We start from the raw sequence: 22,041 nt of genomic DNA on the forward strand, positions 1-22,041 counted from the left end.
TTTTCTTGGCAAGAATCTAGAGTGGTTTGCTGTTTCTTTCTCTAGCTCATTTTACAGATGAGAAACATCTGTAAACAGAAACTTAGGCAGATAGGATTAAATAACTTGCCCTGGATCACACAGCTTATAAGTGTCTGAGGCCAGATTTGAACTTGGGAAGATGACTCTTCCTGACTCCAAGTTCAGCACTCTATCTTCTCTGACAACTAGTTGCTCCATGAATTAGTCAAACCTTACTGAAAAAAATTTGGAATTTTTAAAAGAGAAAAATGACTAAAATATCAATATATTCAGGTAGTAGGAGGTTAAAGAAAGAAATAAATGTTCAATATACACCAAAATAATAACACTTTTTGTAACAGCAAGGAACTAAAAAATAAAATGAGTACTGATCAATTTAATTAATCTAGCAATCAATAAACATTTATTGCATGTTGGCAATATGTGCCAGGCACTGTGCGAGGCACTGAGGACATAACTATAGAAGTGAGAGAGTCCCTAACCTCAAGGAACTTGTATTGTCCTAGGAGATATGTAAATTCACAGAAAAGAAAATATAGATATATACAAAATGGATGCAAAGTTATTATGATGGATGGACACTAACAACTGGGAAAATTAAGATCTCTTGAAGGCAGTGAGGATTGATTAGATAAATTGTGGTACCTGAATATAATGAAGTGTTATTGTTCTGTAAGAAACAATGAATATGGGGTATTCAGGTAAACATGAGAATGCATACGAATTGATACAGAGCAAACTAATCAAAATTAGGAAAACCATATACACTGATTCAACAATGTAAGCAGAAAAAATAATAAAATGAATTAAATGAGATAATTATGATGACAAATTTTGGCCTGGAGAAGAGATGAGAAAGTATATCATTCTCCATTCCTGGGCAGGAATGGGAGGTTTTCTTTGCAAAATCCAGGAATGTGAGGTGGTAGCAGTGATATGGTATACAAGGGTGGGGAGCCTGCAGCAAATCCTGGATTTGTTCTGTGAAGTTTGGATTCAGTCAAAGGTCCACACTTGGGGACCTGGAAGGCTGCATGTGGCCTCAAGGCTGCAGGTTCCTTACTCATGGTATAGCATGTCACTTGTTTTCTTTCTTTTTATCTTTGTAATAAGAGAAGACAGGAAGGGTGGGGAAGGAAGAGAAGTATTTTCAAAAGCATATGTGATGAAAAAACAAGACGTTAGCAAAACTTTAAAAAGAACAGATTCTTGCACAGTTACAAAAACAACAATTATTTTTAAGGTGCTTTCTGCAATTCAACAACTCTGAGGATGCAACTACAACTAACTGAACAACTCAACAATTTCCAGACTTGTTTGTTAAAAGTAAAAGTAAAGTGATAAGTTTTGAGGTAATTTGGACTGTGTGGCAATGCTAGTCATCTAGCAGATGAGTAGGATTTAAGTAATTAGAGAAGAGAAGGCAGAACATTCCAGTAGGAGGTTTTTGCTATTCTTTGTATCTCTAGTACTTTGGACAGCGACTTGAAAATACTAAGTAATAAGTGCTTATTGAAGCTAGCTGTTGACTATCACAAGCAAACTTAACTAAAGCAGAAAAGAGGGTGATATATTCATTGCACAGTGAAGAGACTCATCGACCACTGACTGACTGGATTGTGATTTGTTGATTGGTGAATATTTCACAATAAGTTATTTTAGGAATGATGGAACCAGATTTGGGAAGATGTTGAAAGTTAGAGAAGATTAGAGAAAGCCATTAAAGTTTTAGGGATAAGGTTGGTGACTGAAGCTGTATGAATGGCAGAGTACTCTAGGGGAGTAGCATCAAATGATGCTATGGAAGAACTAATTCTAGAGTCAGAGGTCCTGTGGTCAAATACCACCTCTGTTGCTCACTATCTGAGTAACCTTGGGCAAGTCACTTAATCTCTTCAGTCTAGCCTCAGTTTCTTCATTTGTAAAAATGGGTTTGGAACATATGGCCTCAAAGGTCCCTTCTAGCTTTATTTCTGTTATCCTAAATCATAGGAAATCAAGAAACAATTTTAGAATTGAGGTTTTCAAGTTTGCCTGGAATGTCATAGATAGGGAAGGATGCTTTGGATTGGAGTTGCAATAAATAATTTCTGAGGTCCTTTCTTTCTCTAAGATTCTGTTATTTTAATAGAGAAACTATTTTTTCCCCTTTTTATCCTTGATAAAGCTTGCTTTGTGTATATTTGTTTGTATGCTGTCTTTCCCATTAGATTTCAAGCTCCTTGATGACAGAGATCGTTCTTTGCCTCTTTTTGTATCCCCCATGTTTAGCATAGTGCCTGACACATAGTAGGTGCTTAATAAATGTTTACTGAACTAAATGGAATTGAAAATTGAAATATTAGTCAGTTGCCAAATTATATATGCAGTTTTGAATTACTATTGCCCTTTTAATTATCATTACTCAAAGAATGTATTTGTTGTTTTTTTTTGCATTTCCTTTAGGAAGTTGATTTTACAAGTCACAGAGCAAAAGTGCTGAGAAAAAGTAATATATGGGTGATATATACCAGCTACTGGTATAGTAGAGTCTGATAATGGGATGGTTCAACAACAGTGTACCTGTAAAGGCAGACTTTGGACTTAGGCAACTAACTAAATAGTACTGTGGGCTTTCATGTGCTGAACTTCATCAGGAGATACAAGGGGTTTCCCATTTCTTCTCTCTTCCCCTATCATCTGGTCATTTCCCTACCACCCTTAGACCTCATATAACCCTTCCTTTTCCATCTTTTGATTTTTTTTTATTTCTGTAGTTTATTTTTAAACTATAGAATATAGTTTTACTAAATCTACAGGGTAGGTTTATTTTTTTCCTTTACTTGATGATAACCTCCATGAGCTTAGTATTCATATTTTATCTCCACACACAACTTAGCACAGTGCTCTACGCATAGTAAGTCCTTAATTAATATTGGTGAATTGGATTGAATTCAGTTGTAAGTATATCCTTCAAATTTTCCATCTTAAGAAGAAAAAGAAGAGGAAAAGCTAGTAGAAAGGACATTATTTGAAATTAAAAAAAGAAAAGATGATTAGAGAGAATTTACGTAAATTTATCACGATAAGTCATTAGTGAGTTCTTATGGGAAGTTAGGAATGCTTGAGGCACAGTCTCGTGTAGTGAGGCAGATTTTAATTGAGAGGACCTGGCCATAAATTTGATTATACCTATGTGATCATCCCCTTTGGGGGCTGTATTTCCTCTCTTATAAAACGAGATAGCTGGACTAAGAAGTTTAGGATCCATTTGAATTCTAAATCTTTTAACCCAATGCTTCCAAAGCGATTTTTCTAAATTATAAGTCTGAATATACCATCCTTGTACATATGTATTTTTAAATTTATTTTATTTTCAGTTCATGAACAAAACAAACATTTTCATAACACAGCTTAATACAAAGGATGATTGCACACGAAACTGCGAATCTACTGTATAAAACATGTTGTTCCCTGCAAATATACAACAAAGTTATCACACAGATTTCTTTTTTTTTTCCTTTTTTTTCCTTCTCTCCCTCACTGCCCCTGTCCTAGTGATGGCTACTTGTATTTATTATATTCTAGTAGGTCTCCTTCCTAACATTCCACTTTTCTTGAACTCTACTCCCTTTCACCCATTCTATGACACAGGTCTACTGGTTTATTTGTTATTCCTCCGTCCATAGGTGACCCTCCACCTCCTATTTCTGTGCTTTTTTCATTGACTGTCCTCAATGCCTGGAAAGCTCTCTTTCCTTACCTCTGCCTCTTAGAATACCTGGATTCCTTCAAGATTCTGCTGACACAACACCTTCTTATGAGCTCTTTCCTAGTCTACCCATCTCCTAGATTCTTCCCTCTAATATTACCTTTCTGTAATGTTTCTTTTCTGTATCTATCTTGTATGAATCTATGTATTTATTTACATGTTGTCTCCCCCACGTAAAGTGTGATGTCTTTGAAGGGCAAGCCTTTTGCCTTTTCCCAGTGCTTAGTACATATAAGCAAAGTCTAATAAATGCTTGTGGATGAATTGGTTGATCCTATATATTGAGGATGATGGCATAGGGAATAGCTACTACTTTTGCCCCCATGTCCCTAGGTACCATAGTTTGAAGCAAAGTATGAGCTTGATAGGCTATGGGTTTCACCCAATATGGCAATGCATATGTTCTAAGGAAGGAGTCCCCAAGCTTTTCCCAGTTGGGGAACTGCTCTCTCTTAGTATTATGACAGGGCTATATGCCAATTGAAGACGGGACACAATGCTATTGGTGGGAATTGACAATGGAAGCATGACAATGGTAAGTGATCTACACCTACATCAGTAGGCCACAATTGACTTGTAAGAGGTTTTCTCTATAGAGTTGCTCAGTTCTTTGATTGATTACAGACATATTTCTCCATCACAAGTTAACCTATAAAGCTAGGAATCTGTATGTTTTCAATCAGGGAAACTAAATAACCCTCCTCAAAAAGAAGATTCAGGTCCTTTATTGCTGGTCTATTTTTCATTAAAGATTGGTCCTGAATCCCTAGTGGCCTCTAATTTGGGATAACATAGCATTCTATGATATTTGTTTCTAAAGTATGTGGGATCCTGGCACAAAATGACCTAGAGAAGTCAGTGTTCAACATGATGTTTAGGTAATTCATACCTATTTGGTCATTTCTGTCTAGGATTCATTCTGCCTGTTTGTTCTCTTCACTCTATGTAAAAGTCCTAATGACTTCTGGTACATATTCTTTTCTGTTGTTGATTTTTTTAAGGGTCCAGTTGTTTATCATAATCCCTTGGGAATTTAAAAGCTGAAATCTCTTTCTGTGACAATTTCCCCCTCAATCTTGCATGAACATTTGCTTGGTATTATTGGGTTACTGGGGTTGATTTGAATATTTTTTTAAAAGATAAGAGCACTGAAGCATGTGCTTTGTAAAGGAAAGCACATCGATTGAATTACTTGAAGAGGGGACCAAAGAATAATGCTGCCTATGAAATACAAAACCCAGGGGAGGTCAAATTGGGGGGTCTAGCAGTGGCCTTGGATGCTTTCCACTTAATATGTCAATGTTTTTCATCTGGCTTTCATAGGAAAGGAACATTACGTTAGAGGGCTCAATGATGAACTTTTTGTTTTAAATGATCTCTTTCAGTGTGCTGGGACCAGCAGTGACCTTCAAAGTGAGTTCCAGTTTCCAAAACATGACAACTGCAGATGTTGCAAAGGCAGCAGGTAAGGCCATTTTGATGCACTTAAAAACACATGCGCCAGTGGAGAGAATGGTGAGCCATAAAAACAGGCCCCATAGAAAAGGCACACTTTCCTTGGGCAGATTGACATTTAATGAAGGAGACAGTTGAAGGGTTAGTGGCACTGAGGGCAAATTGAAGTGTAACATCCCTGAGTCAATTAAAACTGCCAGAGACTTCATTGTTTGCACAGGGACTGGATTAAACAGAGAAATGTGGACATGGCCTCAGATAGAAGAGAAAAGACCACAGAGCTGTTCTGTGTGAGGGAGAAAAAGACAAGCTTTTTAAAAGCAAGGATTTGGCATCCTTGGTAACCCTGGTGTTAACAAATGAATGTGGACTTATGTTGAGACCATTTGTTCTGGACAAGACAGGAAGAAAAAGCGGCTTTCTTTTATCCATCTGTTATATAGGCATGTTCTATGATCTGGAAGACTTAAGATAAACATAGTCAGTATCCATAAGTAAATGGTTTCACTGTATGGACCACAGCAAGGAGACTATTGTTGTGGTCCACTTCATCATGGAGTTGTATTTACTCTCTGATGTGACTTTGGGTTTACTCTAGTTATTATATATTCAGTGCCTTCTCATTGAAGATACAGAAATATTACCATTAGTGGAATTCTTAGGGAATAGTGTGTTGGGATTAATTTGGATTCCAGATTAATTTTTAATTAAACATGCCTTTTTGTTTCAACCTTCGTTGTTGGAAATCTTTACAAAATATCCTGTCCTTTTTCCTGCCTTAGTAAGTAGAATATTGTGTGCATAACTAAATATTTGATGACTGAGGTCCATTCAAGGGCTTGGATCGTTAGGATTACATTGTGGTTGTGCCTTGCATAAAATTCTAGGCACCACATAAAGCTGTTTACTAAGTCTGTCAAATGAATTTATTTTGTTTTTATTTAGTTATTTCCCTAAACAGGAGTTATTTTAAATGAGGGTTCTGTTTTCTTGTATCCTGGATAATGAAGGCCTTGTTCTATTTTCACAGTAAAATTTTTGAAGTCAGACACTCAAATTCAGTCAACAAACACAACCAACATAGTAATGAATCTTTACAAATGGCTAAAACACTGGTATGAAGTACTGTGATGGCCACTGAATTTCTAGTCTTTTAATGCTGTCCCTACATGCTCTTAGGAATTCCCATCTTCTGATCACAATGATTTTTGAGACAGAAGGTGATGATTCAGGAAATGTATGTTGGTAAGATAAAATTCTCTCTCTCACACACACACACACCATTAGCCAGATAATTTCATAGCTATTATTCAAGTTAGAATTTCAGACATCAGTCTCTCAGCTGAGAAAATCATCACTGCTAAGGTTTTGAGCCATGTGTTAGGGTATATGTAACATGACATAGTATCTGGTATGTAATATTAAAGCAATCCAGCTCATAAGAAGGAAATAAACCATTCCTGAAATCTCTTTGCTCCCTGAAAGGAGTTCTGCATTGATCACTTCTGTTTGTTACTTTTATAAATATTACTGGACTGCATTCTTTCTTTTTCCTTCATCTATCATACAGATTGGTCAATTTCAGTCATCATCTATGAATTGTTTGTTGTCGCAGTTGTCTTTTTCTAAGGAACAGAATTAGTTAGCAATCTGCTGATTTCAGAAATGCATTCACAATTGCTCACAAAGGGATAATTCACCAGAGTACTGGGAATTTAGCTTTGGATTTTATTGTTGTTTCTTAGTCGTTTTTCAGTCATGTCTTACTCTTTGTGACTTCATTTGTAGTTTTCTTGTCAAAGATACTCGAGCAATTTGCCATTTCCTTCTCCAGATCGTTTTACAGATGAGGAAACTGAGACAAATGAGGTTGAATGACTTGCCCGGGGTCACACAGCTAGTAAATGTCTGAGGCCAGGTTTGAACTCAGGAAGATGAGTCTTCCTGACTCCAGACCTGGCACTTTATCTACCATGTCACCTAGCTGCCCCAGCTTTGAATTTAGTCTCCCTGACTTCAAGGTGTTCCAATGGATAGAGCCCTGGGTCTAAAGTCAAGAAGATCTGAGTTCAAATAAAGTCTCAGAGACTTGCTAGCTATACGAACCTGGGCAAGTAACTTAACCTCTATTTGCTGGTAAAATGTAGATAATAACAGCACCTACTTTTCAGATTGTTATGAGGATCAAATGAGATCATATATTTGTAAAGCATTTACACAGACCTAGCGTATAGTAGACCCAATATAAATGCTTATTCCCTTCCCCTTCCTTCCTTCTCCTCTCTCGTTATGACTTACAGATAAAAATGAAATAGTGTTTCTCTTGTTATGATTCTGCGCCCACTCTCAGTGACTTTTTGGGGAGTTTTATTTCATTGTAGAGCCATTTAAGGAAGAACATTAAAAGCCTAGAACAAAGAAAGAATGATGTCAAACATGCATCATGTTTCGACCTCATATCAATAGCTTTCTAAGCATTAATGAGCCACTGTATTAGTCCATTAATGTTCATTGATGTCTCTAGTATGTGTGTTGGGTTTTTTTTTTAATATGTGCAAAGTTAGAATAATAGATATAAAACGCACTTACAGATTTATACAATTAGGAAATTTAAGAAATGTAATTCTCAAAAAAATCGATATCTTTTGATATTGTTTTTTAACAAGTTATATTAAATATAATATAAACACAACAGTTTCTTGTGCTGTACAGTCATGAATTATGACAAGCTCTCAGCTGCATTTTTTTGGATGACACTACTATTCTCCCAGACACCCAGTCATCTTTGATTCTTCCTCTTCCCTTACCTCCATCTAGTGATTAACCAAGTCCTATTAATTCTATCCCTGAAACATCCCTTGCATCTGTTCTCTTCTGCCTATTCACACCGTTGCTATTCTAGTTCAGAAGGTCTCCCATCCTAAGAGCTTCCAAATCTGTTTCTTTGCTTCCAGTTTATCACCTCTCTACTCCATTCTGTACAGAAGTATCAATGTAATCTTGTTATTTTTCAGTCATTACTAACTCTTCATGACCCCATTTGGGATTTTCTTGACAGAGATCTTGGAGTAGTTTGCCATTTCCTTCTCCAACTCATTTTGTGGATGAGGAAACTGAGGCAAACAGGGTTAAGGGACTTGCCCAGGATCACACAGAAAATAAGTGTCTGAGGCTGGATTTGAACTCAGAAAGATGAATCTTCTTGACTCTAGGCCTGGCACTCTATTTACTGTGCCACCTAGCTGCCATGACATAATCTTAGGATTACAGATTTAGTGATGGAAGGAACTTGTGAGAAGATTCCCCCTCTGCTGATTCAGATGAACATCTACTCTACAATATACATGTTAGAGTCCTTGGGGCAGTGATAAGGCATGTGATTTGCCCAGGATCACACAGACAGCACGTTTCAGAGGCAAGACTTGAACACAGATCTTTCTGACCCTGAGGCCAGCTCCCATCTCCTATTCCATGATCTTACTATCCTTTATTTTACCATGAGTAAACTGAGAGGCTAAGAGAAAAGCCTAAGGTCACCAAGATTATTAAAGGTCAGAGCTAGGATTTGAACCCTGAACTTCAAACTACAAATTTGGCATTGCTACTGCTGAATCGCAGTGTCTCCCTTCATTATGTCTTCATATTATTTCCCTACTTAAAAACCTTCAGAGATTTCCTAGTATCTTCTAAATATAATGCAAAGCCCTCCATAATCTGGCCACAGCCTGCTTTTCCTTCCTTCCTTTATACTACTGCCCATTGTGCACTGTATGTTCCAGGCAATCTTGAATAAAACCAACAACAATGACAACAACAACATTCATAAAGCACTCACTATGTGCCAGGCACTTTGCTAAATGCTTTACAAATCATTATCTCATTTGATACTCTCAACAAATGTTAACTGAGCCTCAAATTTAACTTCCCACCTCCGGTATTCACCCAGATCTTATTTTATGCCTGGAGTGCAAGCCTTCCTCAATGTCACCTTTCGTAATTTTTCTTTTCTTTCAAGGATCAGTTCCGATACCATCTTCTCAACGAAGTCTTCCTTTAATCCCCTCAGCTGATTTCTCTGTCTTCAAAGTTTTCTTTAGTCTTTGGTATAGGTCCATATCTCTGCTTTGCACATATTTCACCTGAAATTTACATATCTGTGTGTGTACTGTGTCCTCCTACCTCCTGCCACCCACCCCCAAAAGAGGGGGGCTTTTTAAAAATGACGTATCCCCCAGAATCTTGCACAGTGTCCTGCACACAGTTGATCTTTACTAAATGCTTGTTGAATTAAAGGATTTAATCTTCTAACTATAAAGATAGAATACTATCTTCCTAGGCCAGTGCAGAATCTCTTTGGGGACAGTTTTTGACAACATGAAAGAAAACAATGTGCCTTTCATTAAATGGTGGGTTATCCCAATGGGAGGCAGACTTCATCACTCTGTTGGTAAGGAAGTAAATTAAGCTAGAAAGAACTGTTATTTTCAGCCTCGGAAGACTAGGTAAAGCTTGAGGTAGGGTAGCTGTACCTTAACCGTTGTATGGGTTATCAACAGAACAGACACACTTTAGATGGAATGTACTGGTATTGTCTGTAAATGTTATCAGGGTTATTTAAAAAAATTAATAGACCCTTATATAGAAATTACTTCTGAGATTATGCTTTTCCCGTATGTTTAAGCTGTTTTAAATCCTTCTGAAATGTTTACAGTTGGATCACCCCAAGGGGCTTAATGGGCCCTATGCTGGGGATATCTTTTGTTATTGGTAATGAAGGGAGACTAGTACTCTAGCTATGGCATTAAAAGTGCAATTTTTTTTGTGCTAATTTCACATAAAAAGGCACTAAACTTCTAAGACTAGCCATATGTTTAATACCATATAAACTCTCTTCAAATATCATTTAGTATTTGTCTTGAATGACAAATGCAGTATTTTATAATGAAACAGAATCTCTTCGTTATGCCAGACAATTCTTGTCGGGGCATTCTGCCTAATTTATGACCTTGGATTTGAGCATAAGGTATTAGAGAATATCAAAGAATAAATGGACATTGCTTAATAACACAAAGAAACATTTACTGTATTGCATATGCATTTAGTATTAATGCCAGAGATAGCTTTTAATCTTTGCTGTCAAGGAATCTAGTCAAATTGAACAGAACTGAAATTGATATATTTGGAACTTTCTTTTTCATTCTAATGTTATTTTGAGGTACAAATAGCACACCAAATCAGCTGTAACATTCTTCCTTTCTGCATAAATGCATTATATTATATATTACATCTAAATCTCTATATATGTATGGTATATATTCAAAATTTCATATGTTAAGATACCTGTGAGCCTAGGTGGCTCAGTGGATAGAGTGCTGGACCTTGGAATCAGGAAGACCTGAGTTCAAATCCAGTCTCAGACACATACTAGCTGTGTGACCCTGGGGAAGTCCCTTAGCCACTGTCTGCCTCAGTTTCCTCATTTGTAAAATGAGGATAACAACTACATCTAACTCCTAGAGCTGTTGTGAAGGTTCGATGATAATATTTGCGAGACACTTAGCATAATGCTTAGCACTGTGCCTTAGGCACCTCCCCCTCCCCCACTCTCTTTGTTGTAGCACAAATAGCTGGCACCTGTTGTTCATCCCCAACCCTGAAACAATCCTGTTCCTGCAGATCTTGCTGCCCTTCTCTCCTAACATCAGGCTGAATACAAAACTTGAGTTCCACGTCTTGCATTTTCAGCACTTAGCATCTATTTGGTGACTTGTTGGGTTCATTTCCTACCTCTTCAGCAGGTGATAGAGCCTATCATTATGTAATTGTCCCTCCATCTTTGATCTTGGTGTAATCTAGCCAAGCCTTTTCCAATATGAGCTTCTTATACTTGGCTGTTTGGATGGTCATTTTCTTCCCTGGCTTTCCACTCTTCCCTTTCATTCACAAAGATGTGCCACACTGAATTCCAAGTAACGAACCCTTCCCAAGTAGAAGACAACTTTTCATGATTTTTTTCATCTATTCAGATGGGTTATGGGCCAGCTGATTACATTTCTAAATTCTCACTTTTGGGTTTCTCCAGCATCACCACACGTTTCTAAGAGGAGAACCTCACCTTGATGCATTAGAAAATTCTCTGCGTTTTTCAGACATTTTACCTATGTCCAGAGAACCATGGTCTGGATACCTCCCTAAGGCCTCTTCCTCACTTTAATAGTTTAACTTTTCCTCCTAGCTTTGAAGCATAAACCGTTTAAGTGGAATGTACTGACAGTATAAGAATGTGATGAGGAAAATGTTAGCCTGTTATTGTAATAGTTGCCCTCTTCCCATTCCCTTCTTCCCCCCAAAAGTCTTTTTTTATAAGATGCCTAAAAGTCACTAAATATGTGATTTAGGACACTTAGAATAACTTCCAGATATAATCATAGGATCAAAAAAGGAAACTTAGATGTCATCTAGTTCAATGCCTTCATTTTACTAATGAGGAAGTTAAAACCAAGAGACATAAAATGACAGATAAGGGGAAGGGAATAAACTTTTATATAGTACCTTCTCTGTGCTAGACACTCTGCTGAGGCCTTTTATAGATATCTCATTTGATCTTGATTAGAATCTTATGAGGCACTTGTGAGGTGCTATTATCTCCATTTTAAAGTTGAGGAAACTGAGACAATCAGAGATTGAGTGACTACCCCAGGATCACAAAGATAGTAAGGCTGAGGCTGAATTTGAACTCAGATCTTCACGATTCCAGATCCAATGCTGTATCTACTGTGCCACATGGCTGCCTGTGAAGCTTACTGTGATAATTACTAGCAGAACCAGTTTTTGAGTCCAGTTCCTTTGACTCTAAATCTTTCCACATGAGAATATGGAGACTATTACTGTATGTTGGAATTCCCTTGCAACTATTATAGACCAGGAAAGAAACTTATGGCCATTGATTGTTATTTTTTTTAGCATAGGGATTTCTAAGTAATTCCTGAAGTGGTAGATAAAATGCTACACTTAAAGAGAGACCTGAATTCAAATTTCTTCTTCATCATGTAGTTACTATGTACCCCATGGCATTTAATCTCTTAGGACTCCAGTTTTCTTATCTACGGAATGGAGACAGCAATAGCATCCCAGAGCCTGCTTGTAACTCTCCTACAGCTGAACTGAAGGAGCCATCTTACCTGCACTGCAAATTCACTCTTCATAGTGGAGACAATTGTTTAAAAAACAAAAGTAAAAATTGTTCACTTGTCCCTAAAATCTTAAGACATGTGGGGTTCTTCACATGTAGGCATTTTATGCAACCTTTAGTTACCTGACTTAAGGCTGATATAAATCGGTGGAACCTTTCAAAGTTTTCCAATACTCTTGACTAGGATGCATGATTTTGCTAAGTAGATGCGCAAATGATGTCATCCTGAGGGCTAAAGCATTGCCTATTTTTTGAAAGAAACAGCTGAAACACAAATAGGAAAAAGCTATTGAGTCACAATATTGTCCACATATGCAAGACACGAAAAATTGACCCAGACTGACATAAACATCCATTAGACATTCTGGACACTTGAACCAAAAACTGGGGGAGAAAACACATGACAAGAAGCAAAGAAAGCTTAAGGGGGAAGAGGGGAGATTATAAAGAATTTGAATGGATGTGAAAGAGCCGCCATAATGGAACACAGAATTCTGAGTGAATGAAGTTCTGGTCTCAATGAATAGCATGGTTATTTATTGTTACAACTCTGCGTATTGTGGGGAGCTTGACAAGTGAAGAGAAATTCCAAAAGGACAATTTTAAAACAAAAAAAAATCGATTACTTTTGTGATTCTGACTAGTCTGAATTCTATGCTGATTATTGCTTAGGAAAGGATGGTATATTTTGTTCTTTATTGGACTGAACTGATTGATTATAGGTTTGGAAAGGGAAGTGCATGAAAAGCAAACCAGCCTTTACTTTGTACTTTATCAAAAGGAATGTACACATTCTCCAGACTGAGAAGTCAGCAGTCTTTGAAAGCATTGGGGTGGTTATGAGCAGAAAGTTCTTTCTGATAAGAAGATGCCATTTTGAGGTGCTGTACCTGTCCTTTCTTTTCGTTCTCCTCAATCCTCTTATTGATTAAAAATAAAGGAAAAAAACCCCCACAAATCTAAAATATCAAGCTTTTGAAATATGGAGAAATCCAGCCTTAGGGTTTGTCTCAAATGAGGTGAACTCCCTTGCCACATTTTTCTGCAGAGGGAGGCAGTGAAGCCTGAACACATGTCATGCAGGGAGATTGGTGGAGATGTTCCATTTTTGCTTGATTTAATAGCATGTCTGTAGTATCTATCCTAGGTGCCAAGATGTGGCCCTGGCCACTGAAAAACTTGCAGTTCTGGCTACAACCTGTTATTGTTTGTGGGGAAAGTGGGATTTTTGAAGATGAAATTCAGGAATCTAATTTCATTCAGAGTTTAATACATTAACTTCCACATACTTCCAAGACAACCAGTCTTGCTTGCAGTTAGAGAGGAAAAAAGACACATTAGATCAGAAAATCTAGGATTTATAGAATATAACTATAATTAGTAGAGCACTTAGAGGAAGAGTTCTTAACCTGAAGTCCATGAACTTAAAAAAAAAACTTCGATAACTGTATTTCAGTATAATTAATTTTTAATCCTATATATTTTATCTTTTGTACATTTAAAAATGTTCTTCTCATGAATGATCCATGGATTTTGCTAAACTTCCAAAGGGATAGGGGCAGTTAGGTGGCACAGTGGAATAGAGCACTGGCCCTGGATTCAGGAGGACCTGAGTTTAAATCCAGCCTCAGACACATAACACTTATTGGCTGTGTTACCCTGGGCAAGTCACTTTAACCCCATTGCCTAGCCAAAAAAAAAAAAACCCAAAACAAAAACAGAAAAAAACTTCCAAAGGCATCCAGGACACATACTAAAAACCAAAATAAAATTAAGGACCTCTACCCTAAATATCACCCAAGTAGGTTACAGATAAGGAGAATGAAGATAAGATAAAGTGACTTGTCTAAGATCAAACAGTTAATTGATGGGAAATCTGAGATTCTAACCCTAACCTCCTTACTCCCAAACTAGTGCCTTAAAAACAACAACAGCAATTATTTCACACTACTTCCCTCATCCTTTTCATGAAAATGTATTGATCTTTTGGGCTTCTAAATAATCCCTAAATACTGCTATGTCTATAACAGAGTATAAAGTGAATAAAAATGTAAAATGAGTGACTAGCAAGAGAAAGCACTTGGGATACAAAGACACCAATGTAATTGTCCCTGCCCTCAAGGAGCTTACTTTACTGTTCAGTACCATAACAAGTATACAAATAAGGGAGGGACTAGTCGTGTGGTTGCTTTGATGTAGGGAACCATGGATGAAGAAGCTCCCTCTGCTAATACAAATCAGCATCTTCTCTGCAACTTTTTCTTAGAGACTTGTCCAGAGTACAGAGAGCTTAAATGATATGCTTGGGGTCACCTGGCCAACATGGAAAATATATACAAGGTAATTTCAGCAGGAGGTGCTTGCAGTTTGAGGGAAGAGGGAATGTCTCATATAGGGGGTGGTTTTTGAATCGCCAAGGTTCGAGGCCCACAGGCTAGAATAATGTTGGCATGTCAGTACAAAAGTATAGAATAGAATCACTGGAGAATTTAAATTTCTGACTTTACCTGGTGGTATCTTTTCTTTTAGTTGATAGGTTACAGGTCCTTGACCTCTCTATTTCTACAGATAATTGTAAGAGCAAGTAAGGACTTACTTATAAACAACAAAGTCTAGCCTACCAACTCCACCTCTTCCCTATATCTGTATACTCTTAAGAAATTAAGAACTTCTTGGGGGCAGCTAGGTGGCACAGTGGATAGAGCACTGGCCCTGAAGTCAGGAGGACCTGAGTTCAAATCAGGCCTCAGACCAAACACTTGACACTTAGTAGCTATGTGACCCTGGGCAAGTCACTTAACCCCGATTGCCTAAAAGCAAAAAATAAAAAAAAAAGAATTAAGCACTTCTTAAAGTTTGTATTTAATGCTTTCTTGATTAGATGTCTTACTTGCTACATTGTGCTGTTCCTTCTTTGTGCCTCCTGTGCCATCATGGTGATCACATGACAAGAAAGCTGTCTGCTATTAAGATGAGAGAGTGAGTATCCATTCTGGCCCAGAGGTGATATGTCTGCCTGAGGTGTTGTTATATGGCTAATATGTATTAAAACATTAATAAGAAATGAGGGGGAAGTTTTGCATGCCAAAGAGCAGCAGATGCCTAATGGCTACAGTTTCATAGATGTTTTAGATCAGTAACAAGAAAAGGTAGATAGATACACCCCATTACTCCTTCCTAAACAGCCAGGTAATTACTTTTGGCATTTTGACAAGTGTTTGCTGGAGTGAAGGTCAAAGCTGTCAGCATATAAGATCTATGCTAATCTGCTCAGCTGGAGAAGATTCAGGTAGCCAATGTTTTTGTAATTAGAAGTTGTGAAAGCCAGTTTTCATCATGGCTTTACACTAAGCATAAATGAGCCAATAATATAAAGTAATTTCATTTGTCATAGTTTACAGGGTTACCTGTGTAGAGATGCATGAACAGCTTGCCCTGGGAGATTAGGGAGTTATGGGTAAATTAAATGTTATGGTAGATACAGAAGTAGTAGTACTCAAAATGATGCTCTTTCATATGACTAGATATACAAAGGGCAAAATCTACATTTGAAGCCTAATTCGTGAAAGATGTTAGGATTTATTGTGCTTGGAAATAGATGAAATCATGCAGCTCATAGGATCAAAGCTGAAAGGGACTTTAGAGGTCAGCTTGTTCAACCCCTTCCTGTTATAGATGAAGAAATTAAGGGCAGGAGACTTTCTCAAGGTGACCTAGGCATCAAGTAATAGATTCACTATTTGAATCCCATTCTTCTAACTCCAAATCTAGGCTTCTTGCTATTATACCACATGGGAAGATGTGTGTAGAAGTGTAAGGAAAATCAGAAGCCATCTCATGCAACCTTCTGCTTTTACTGATAAGAAACCTGCACATCAGAAAAGCCAAGTGATTTGCTCAAAGTCACATAGGTAGCAAGTGTCAAAGGGAAGATGGACTATAACCCTTTACCTCCTTTATTCTCGACATGCTGTGGCCAGAAAGTATTTCTTCTCCTGCTGGCTAACTTTATGATGATGAAGCTCTTAATGGTCATTAGTTTATAGGCTGTGTCCATCACAGACCTTTATCTGAAGCTTTCCCTTCCAGAACTTGTACTTCATTAGCAGAGCCTCTAAGCCAGGGGTTCCTAATCTGGGGCCTGTGAACTGGTTGCTGGTTTTTTTTTAATTTTATTTTTCTTGACAACTATTTCAGTATTGATTTCTCTGGTAATCCCAGGTTGTTGTTGTAGTTGTTGTTGCAGTTCTTGCTGTTGTTTAATGTCATTCTGAGAAAGAAATTATTGGCTTGACCAGATTGCCCAAGGACTCCATGATACAAAAAGGTGAGAACTCCTGGTTTGAGAGCTGTAGGTCTAACCTGAGGCCATGATGAGAGAATGGAGAAGGACTTTTTTGTATCACCCTCTTTGGTGTTGTAAAAGGGTAATTGTGATAGAAAAGCCATCCAAAAGGGAGGTACTGTAATAAGCAAAAAGAAGTGATTATGCTGTATTGTAATGTTATGACTAAAAGTGTTTATTTTTCAAGAGTGGGTCTGAGCCAGGGTCAAAGGAAAATGTGGAGCTTTAACTCTCAGGGGAATTCTTGTAGACAATACTCTGTGTCTTGGCCTATTTGCTGAGTGTATTTTATGGACATAGTTTAGTATTCTTTATAGGGGTTGTTTTTGCTCAGCACATTTTTTCTCTTCATCGCTGTTTCAGCACTTGGGGGCATGTTGTCAGGCCAGAGATTTATGTGAGTGTATTGCCATTTAGCATCAATGGCAAAGGCACAGCTGAAAGCCTTCTTGTTGGTCACTGATTATGCCCTGTAGTTGTCAAGTAAAATGTTTATGCTTAAGAGTTCAAATTAAAATTATTTTTATTTCTTGATGAAAATTTGACTGGACATTACACTGACATTAAGATACTTAGGTTACTGCTTTAATACTAGGAAAGCTGTCTCCTGTTTTCATTTGCTGTTTCCTATTCTATTATGATTTGTTGAAAACCTAGACTCTTGGAAAGGGATGGTAATTATAACTCAGTAATCATTTATTTTAATTCTTAATTTATTTTAATTTGTATATAAGTGATCCCTCCATTTGCTTTAATTTTCTTAAAAGGCACAAGTGCAAGCGCTTTTAGATCTAAATAGAGGGTAGTCCCTGGAAAATCAATTCTACTGCATTCAGTGCAGCTTTATTTGCCTTACCTTGAAATAAACAAGACTCTATCAGGAAAGCAAAATCCAACTGGTAAGACACAAAGAGGAGGAGACAAGGAAAGGCTCACTCAGCTTTGTACTAACATTTCCCCACACTGATCAACCCCTTCTTCCAGCTTTTACTCTACCTATCGCTCAGCTGTGAGAATACCGGTGTTTGTGTAGAGCAAATATCCTCTAAGTTCTCCCACAAATACAAATTTCCATGGCAACCCAACAAAAGCAGAGTTTACTTAATTTCAATAGGCTTCCTGATTTATTCATGTTAGACTTTGACTGAGCAGCCCATGTCTCCTGGCCATTAGGCCAGAAAGGGAAAATGCTGGATCAGCATTGGATTGCTCTACTTCTCTTCTCTCATTGAGGTTGGAGTGTGGGAACGTAGTAGAGATAACCAAAGCATTCTTTCTATGAAGCAGCTACATCCAACCCCTTGATAGGTTGAACCTTAAATTTCTGTAAGGGAAGGTGAGCAGGGTATTTCCTCAATGGACAAGCCAATCAGTGCACAGATTTGAAATAAGAAATACAAGAAGTGACTTATGTAGTGTTATGATTATAGAGTGTGATTTATTTAAGGCATATGCAAAAAATGAGTATAGCCTCGCAGTCCTGAACGAAAGACAAGGAGTCTCCACTGAAGACTCCAGACCAGTGGCCCAAATCGCCACGTGTCACACTGGCCTCTCGACTTCAGTTTACTAGAAACTTGTTGCTGCTCGGGTGCTTTTCAATCCCGTCCAGCTCTTCATGACCCCTTTTGGGGTTTTCTTGGCAAAGATACTGGAATGAGTTGGCATTTCCTTCTCCTGCTTTTTATGGAAGAGGAAACTGAGGCCAACAGGGTTAAGTGACTTGCCCAGAGTAAAATTAGTAAGTTTCTGAGGCTGGCTTTTAATTCAGGAAAAGAAATCTTCCTGACTAAGCAGACACTCTATCCACTGTACCACCTAGCTACTGGAATCTTAGTGAATCCCGTAGGTAAAAAATCAGGAATTTGCCATCAGTAAAAAGGACCACTGCTTCAAAGGTAGTGATTTAAAGATCTCATATCAGGTGAAAGGTGTTTATATACCTTAGGGAGGGGTGGGGAATCTGCTGCCTCAAGGACACATGTGGCCCTCTAGGTCCTCAAGTGGGGCCCTTTGACTGAATCCAAACTTCACAGAACAAGTCCATTTATTAATTTACTATATAATCCCCTTAATATATGATCCCTTTCATAAAAGGATTGTTCTATGAAGTTTGGGTTCAGTCAAAGGGCCACACTTGAGGACCTAGAAGGCCACATGTGGCCTCCACACCACAGGTTCCCCACGTCTGCCTTGGGGCCTAGGCAACATAGCTAGATGCTTATTTTTTTTCTATGGAGGCTAGTTCCTGCAAGGTGAAAGAATATATACACCCTGGCCTTGTGGCTTCCTCACTCTTTTATCACTCCCTAGTTTTGTTCTCATCCCAAACATCCATAAGAAATGGGTAGAGGAGGTCAGGATTACAGGGTAAAATGGTACATGCCCTCCTTATGTCTGTTGGGAAAGCCAAAGGCTGAGAAAAGTGAAAACCTGTGCATACCTGTCACACAGAGGGTAAATAGAATGAGTACAGGATTTGTACCTTTTTGGACAACAGAGCGCTGGACTTGTGTTTAAACCTCACTTTAGTCATTACTAGTTATGTGTCCCTGGGCAAACTATTTAACCCCTCTGAACCTCAGTTTCCTCATCTATAAAAATTTGGACAACATCAGTACCTACATCACAGAGTTGTTGTAGAGATCAAATGAGCTAATTTATGTAATGTAAATCTCAAAGGGCTAAAAAGATGACATGTTATCATCATTGTTGCTGCCATTGTCTTCATTGTTAATAATCACAGGTGACTGATATAGGTACTCTTTGCAAAGGGTACACAGCTGTTGAGGTGGTGTGAGTCAATGTCTTTGAAAAGGTCCAGCAGTCACAAAGCATCTCCTTTACCAATCTTTCACAGTGCCTGCAATTCCCACCATTGTTTTTAGTCATGAAGATATTTTGACTATTTCATTTGGAAAGGCAATTAAATTAAACCTTAGCAGATATTAGCACCTAACAACAAAGTAGATTGTCAGATTATTTTGTTGTCACCTTGGAAAGCATTTTGTGAGATTTGTTACTGGATAAGCAAATTTTGTCTGGGGTAGGGGCAGAGTAGGGTTGAGTTAAAAAAGTCCAGGTAGCGGAGGCCCTGGAAGAATGAAGAAGTAAACATGGCTTGCCAGGGCTCTTTCTCAAAGTAGGATTTTTGAGAGAAGTTGAACAATCAGAGAAAGGAGATGCAAAAGGGGCAGGACCTTTCAGCATGAGAAGGCTGCTGGGATGACAGGGTGAAATCATCTTTCAGGATCCTTCAGAGAGCTTAGGCAGAATGGATTTCAGGGGATGAATAATCTTGAATGAAAAAAAAGAGGGAAGACAACACACATAAAAGGGATCTGAAAAAGGAGAGAAGGAAAGATGAAAAAGTGGAGATGAGTCAGCACTGCTGCCTGGAGATGTCTTTGTCCTGAGCCTCCTCTTTAAGTTGGAGGTTCTGAAAAGAACCAATCAGAAGATGAGGCCTCAGGCATGAAGGGTACTTCCAGTGAGAAGTAGTCCAGGGCAGAGGAAGCTTCCAGGGTTCTGTGGCATGGTAGAGAAAATCCTGTGGAAATAAGTCAGCAGTAGAGCCTGGTTAAGAACAAAGACCTAGGATATAATCAAATTTATTGTAGTACCTGGAGCATCCCTGCTTCCATATAGTTCCACAGGAAAGGTTATAGGCACTTTCTGGGGAATAGATCCCACTCAAAACCATAACTTATAACCTCCCACCAATGTTTTTACATTTTTTGGCCACCTGAGAGACCTAATAATTAAGAAGACATGGGCTTAGGTTGCATAGAAAATCAAGCAACAAGAAATGCTTTCATGTACTCATGATGTATACTCTCCCATCGATTACCACACTATCAGTGAAGGAGAATGCAGAGAAAATACTCATTTCCAAGGGAGCCCAAGGGAAATCCAAGGTTCCAATGGAGATTACATACATGGGAAATACATTTGGCCTGGGAACATGTGTAAAGAAGCATCAGGGACCATACAATTGGGTCACACACATGAACCCAATATATTTAGCGAGTACATGGACAATTCTTACTTCTCCAGATGTAGGATTGCTAATATTCTCAGTTGATACCATCATACTTCTCCTTGTTGCTCTGGAGATCATCTCCACCCTTTATTATGGACGTAGCATCATCCCTACTGGACCCAGTAACATTGTACTCCACTGGTTCCCAGGTCTCTGCTGGCTGTTGTTCTGTTGCTTTTGTGGCTGCTGCTTCTCAATGCCTCCAGTTTCTGGGTTTCGTATCTTCATGACCATCTACTCACCATCTCGGTTCTGATCTTGTGGGTTTCAGTGATGAGAATGGCACCCCCTGACAAGGGCAGACTGATAGCTATTTAAATGCCTAGTTGCTGGGACTGTGAGCAAGCACACTTAGCTATGCATTACTTAAATAATTGTTATTACACACACACACACACACACACACACACACACACACACACACAAAACTTATGAAGTAGATTAGTCTAACTGCTATTATATTACAGATGAGGAAACTGAGACCCAGGCAACTTAAGTGACTTATGAAAGTTACATACCCAAGGGTAGCCAGGTGGTGCCGTAGATGGAGCACCGGCCCTGGATTCAAGAGGACCTGAGTTCAAATCCAGCCTCAGACACATAACACTTACTAGCTCTGTGACCCTGGGCAAGTCACTTAATCCCATTGCCTAGCTCAAAAAAAAAAGACACATACCTGTAGAAAGAAAACATCAGAGTTAGGATTTGAACCCAATTCCTTTTACCCAGAACTATTACTCTTTCTACCATCCCATATTTTTATCCAATTTTTGCAGATTAGGAAATTGGGACATAATAGGGATAAGTGACTTGTCCAAAGAAATAGCAAGCCAGTAGATGACAGAAACAGGATTCAAACTAAGGCTTTTTGATTCAAATTCTAGAGTTCTTTTCAGGGCACCACAGTTCCTTCTTGATGTTTTTTACTTTTACTTTTCCCATGGAAAGAAAAGCATTTATTAATTATCTCAGCTATTAGGCATTATGCAGTTACTTCAGTGGATATCATATGACTAAATTTATGATATGACTTAACATGATCTATAGTGTGTTTAGGAGGATGTGATTAGGAACTAAACAATATTTGGAATGCTGCTTTGATTTGATTACACTGGAAGGATGACTTGGATTGGAATCTTCGGCTCTTCAGAATTTATCATTTCTCGTTTACCCAAGTGACAGAACTCAAGATTCATGGACACACTGAATTGTATGAATACTTTCAAAACCATCTA

General features: G+C 38.2%; 1 protein-coding gene across 1 annotated transcript in view; it reads left to right on the plus strand.

The window, feature by feature from the left end:
• PTPRN2 (protein tyrosine phosphatase receptor type N2) overlaps nt 1-22,041 on the plus strand; it is a gene marked incomplete at its 5' end in the record, with an annotated part of 1,499,790 nt that overhangs the window by 741,472 nt on the left and 736,277 nt on the right. The window contains one exon of the mRNA XM_078149736.1: nt 5,158-5,237. Within this exon, the coding sequence (XP_078005862.1) occupies nt 5,158-5,237 (80 nt within the window). The remainder of the gene's footprint in view (nt 1-5,157; nt 5,238-22,041) is intronic.

This window comes from Phascolarctos cinereus, unplaced genomic scaffold, assembly GCF_003287225.1.
Source record: "Phascolarctos cinereus isolate Bilbo 61053 unplaced genomic scaffold, phaCin_HiC Scaffold_1;HRSCAF=81, whole genome shotgun sequence".
NCBI classification, from domain to species: domain Eukaryota; kingdom Metazoa; phylum Chordata; class Mammalia; order Diprotodontia; family Phascolarctidae; genus Phascolarctos; species Phascolarctos cinereus.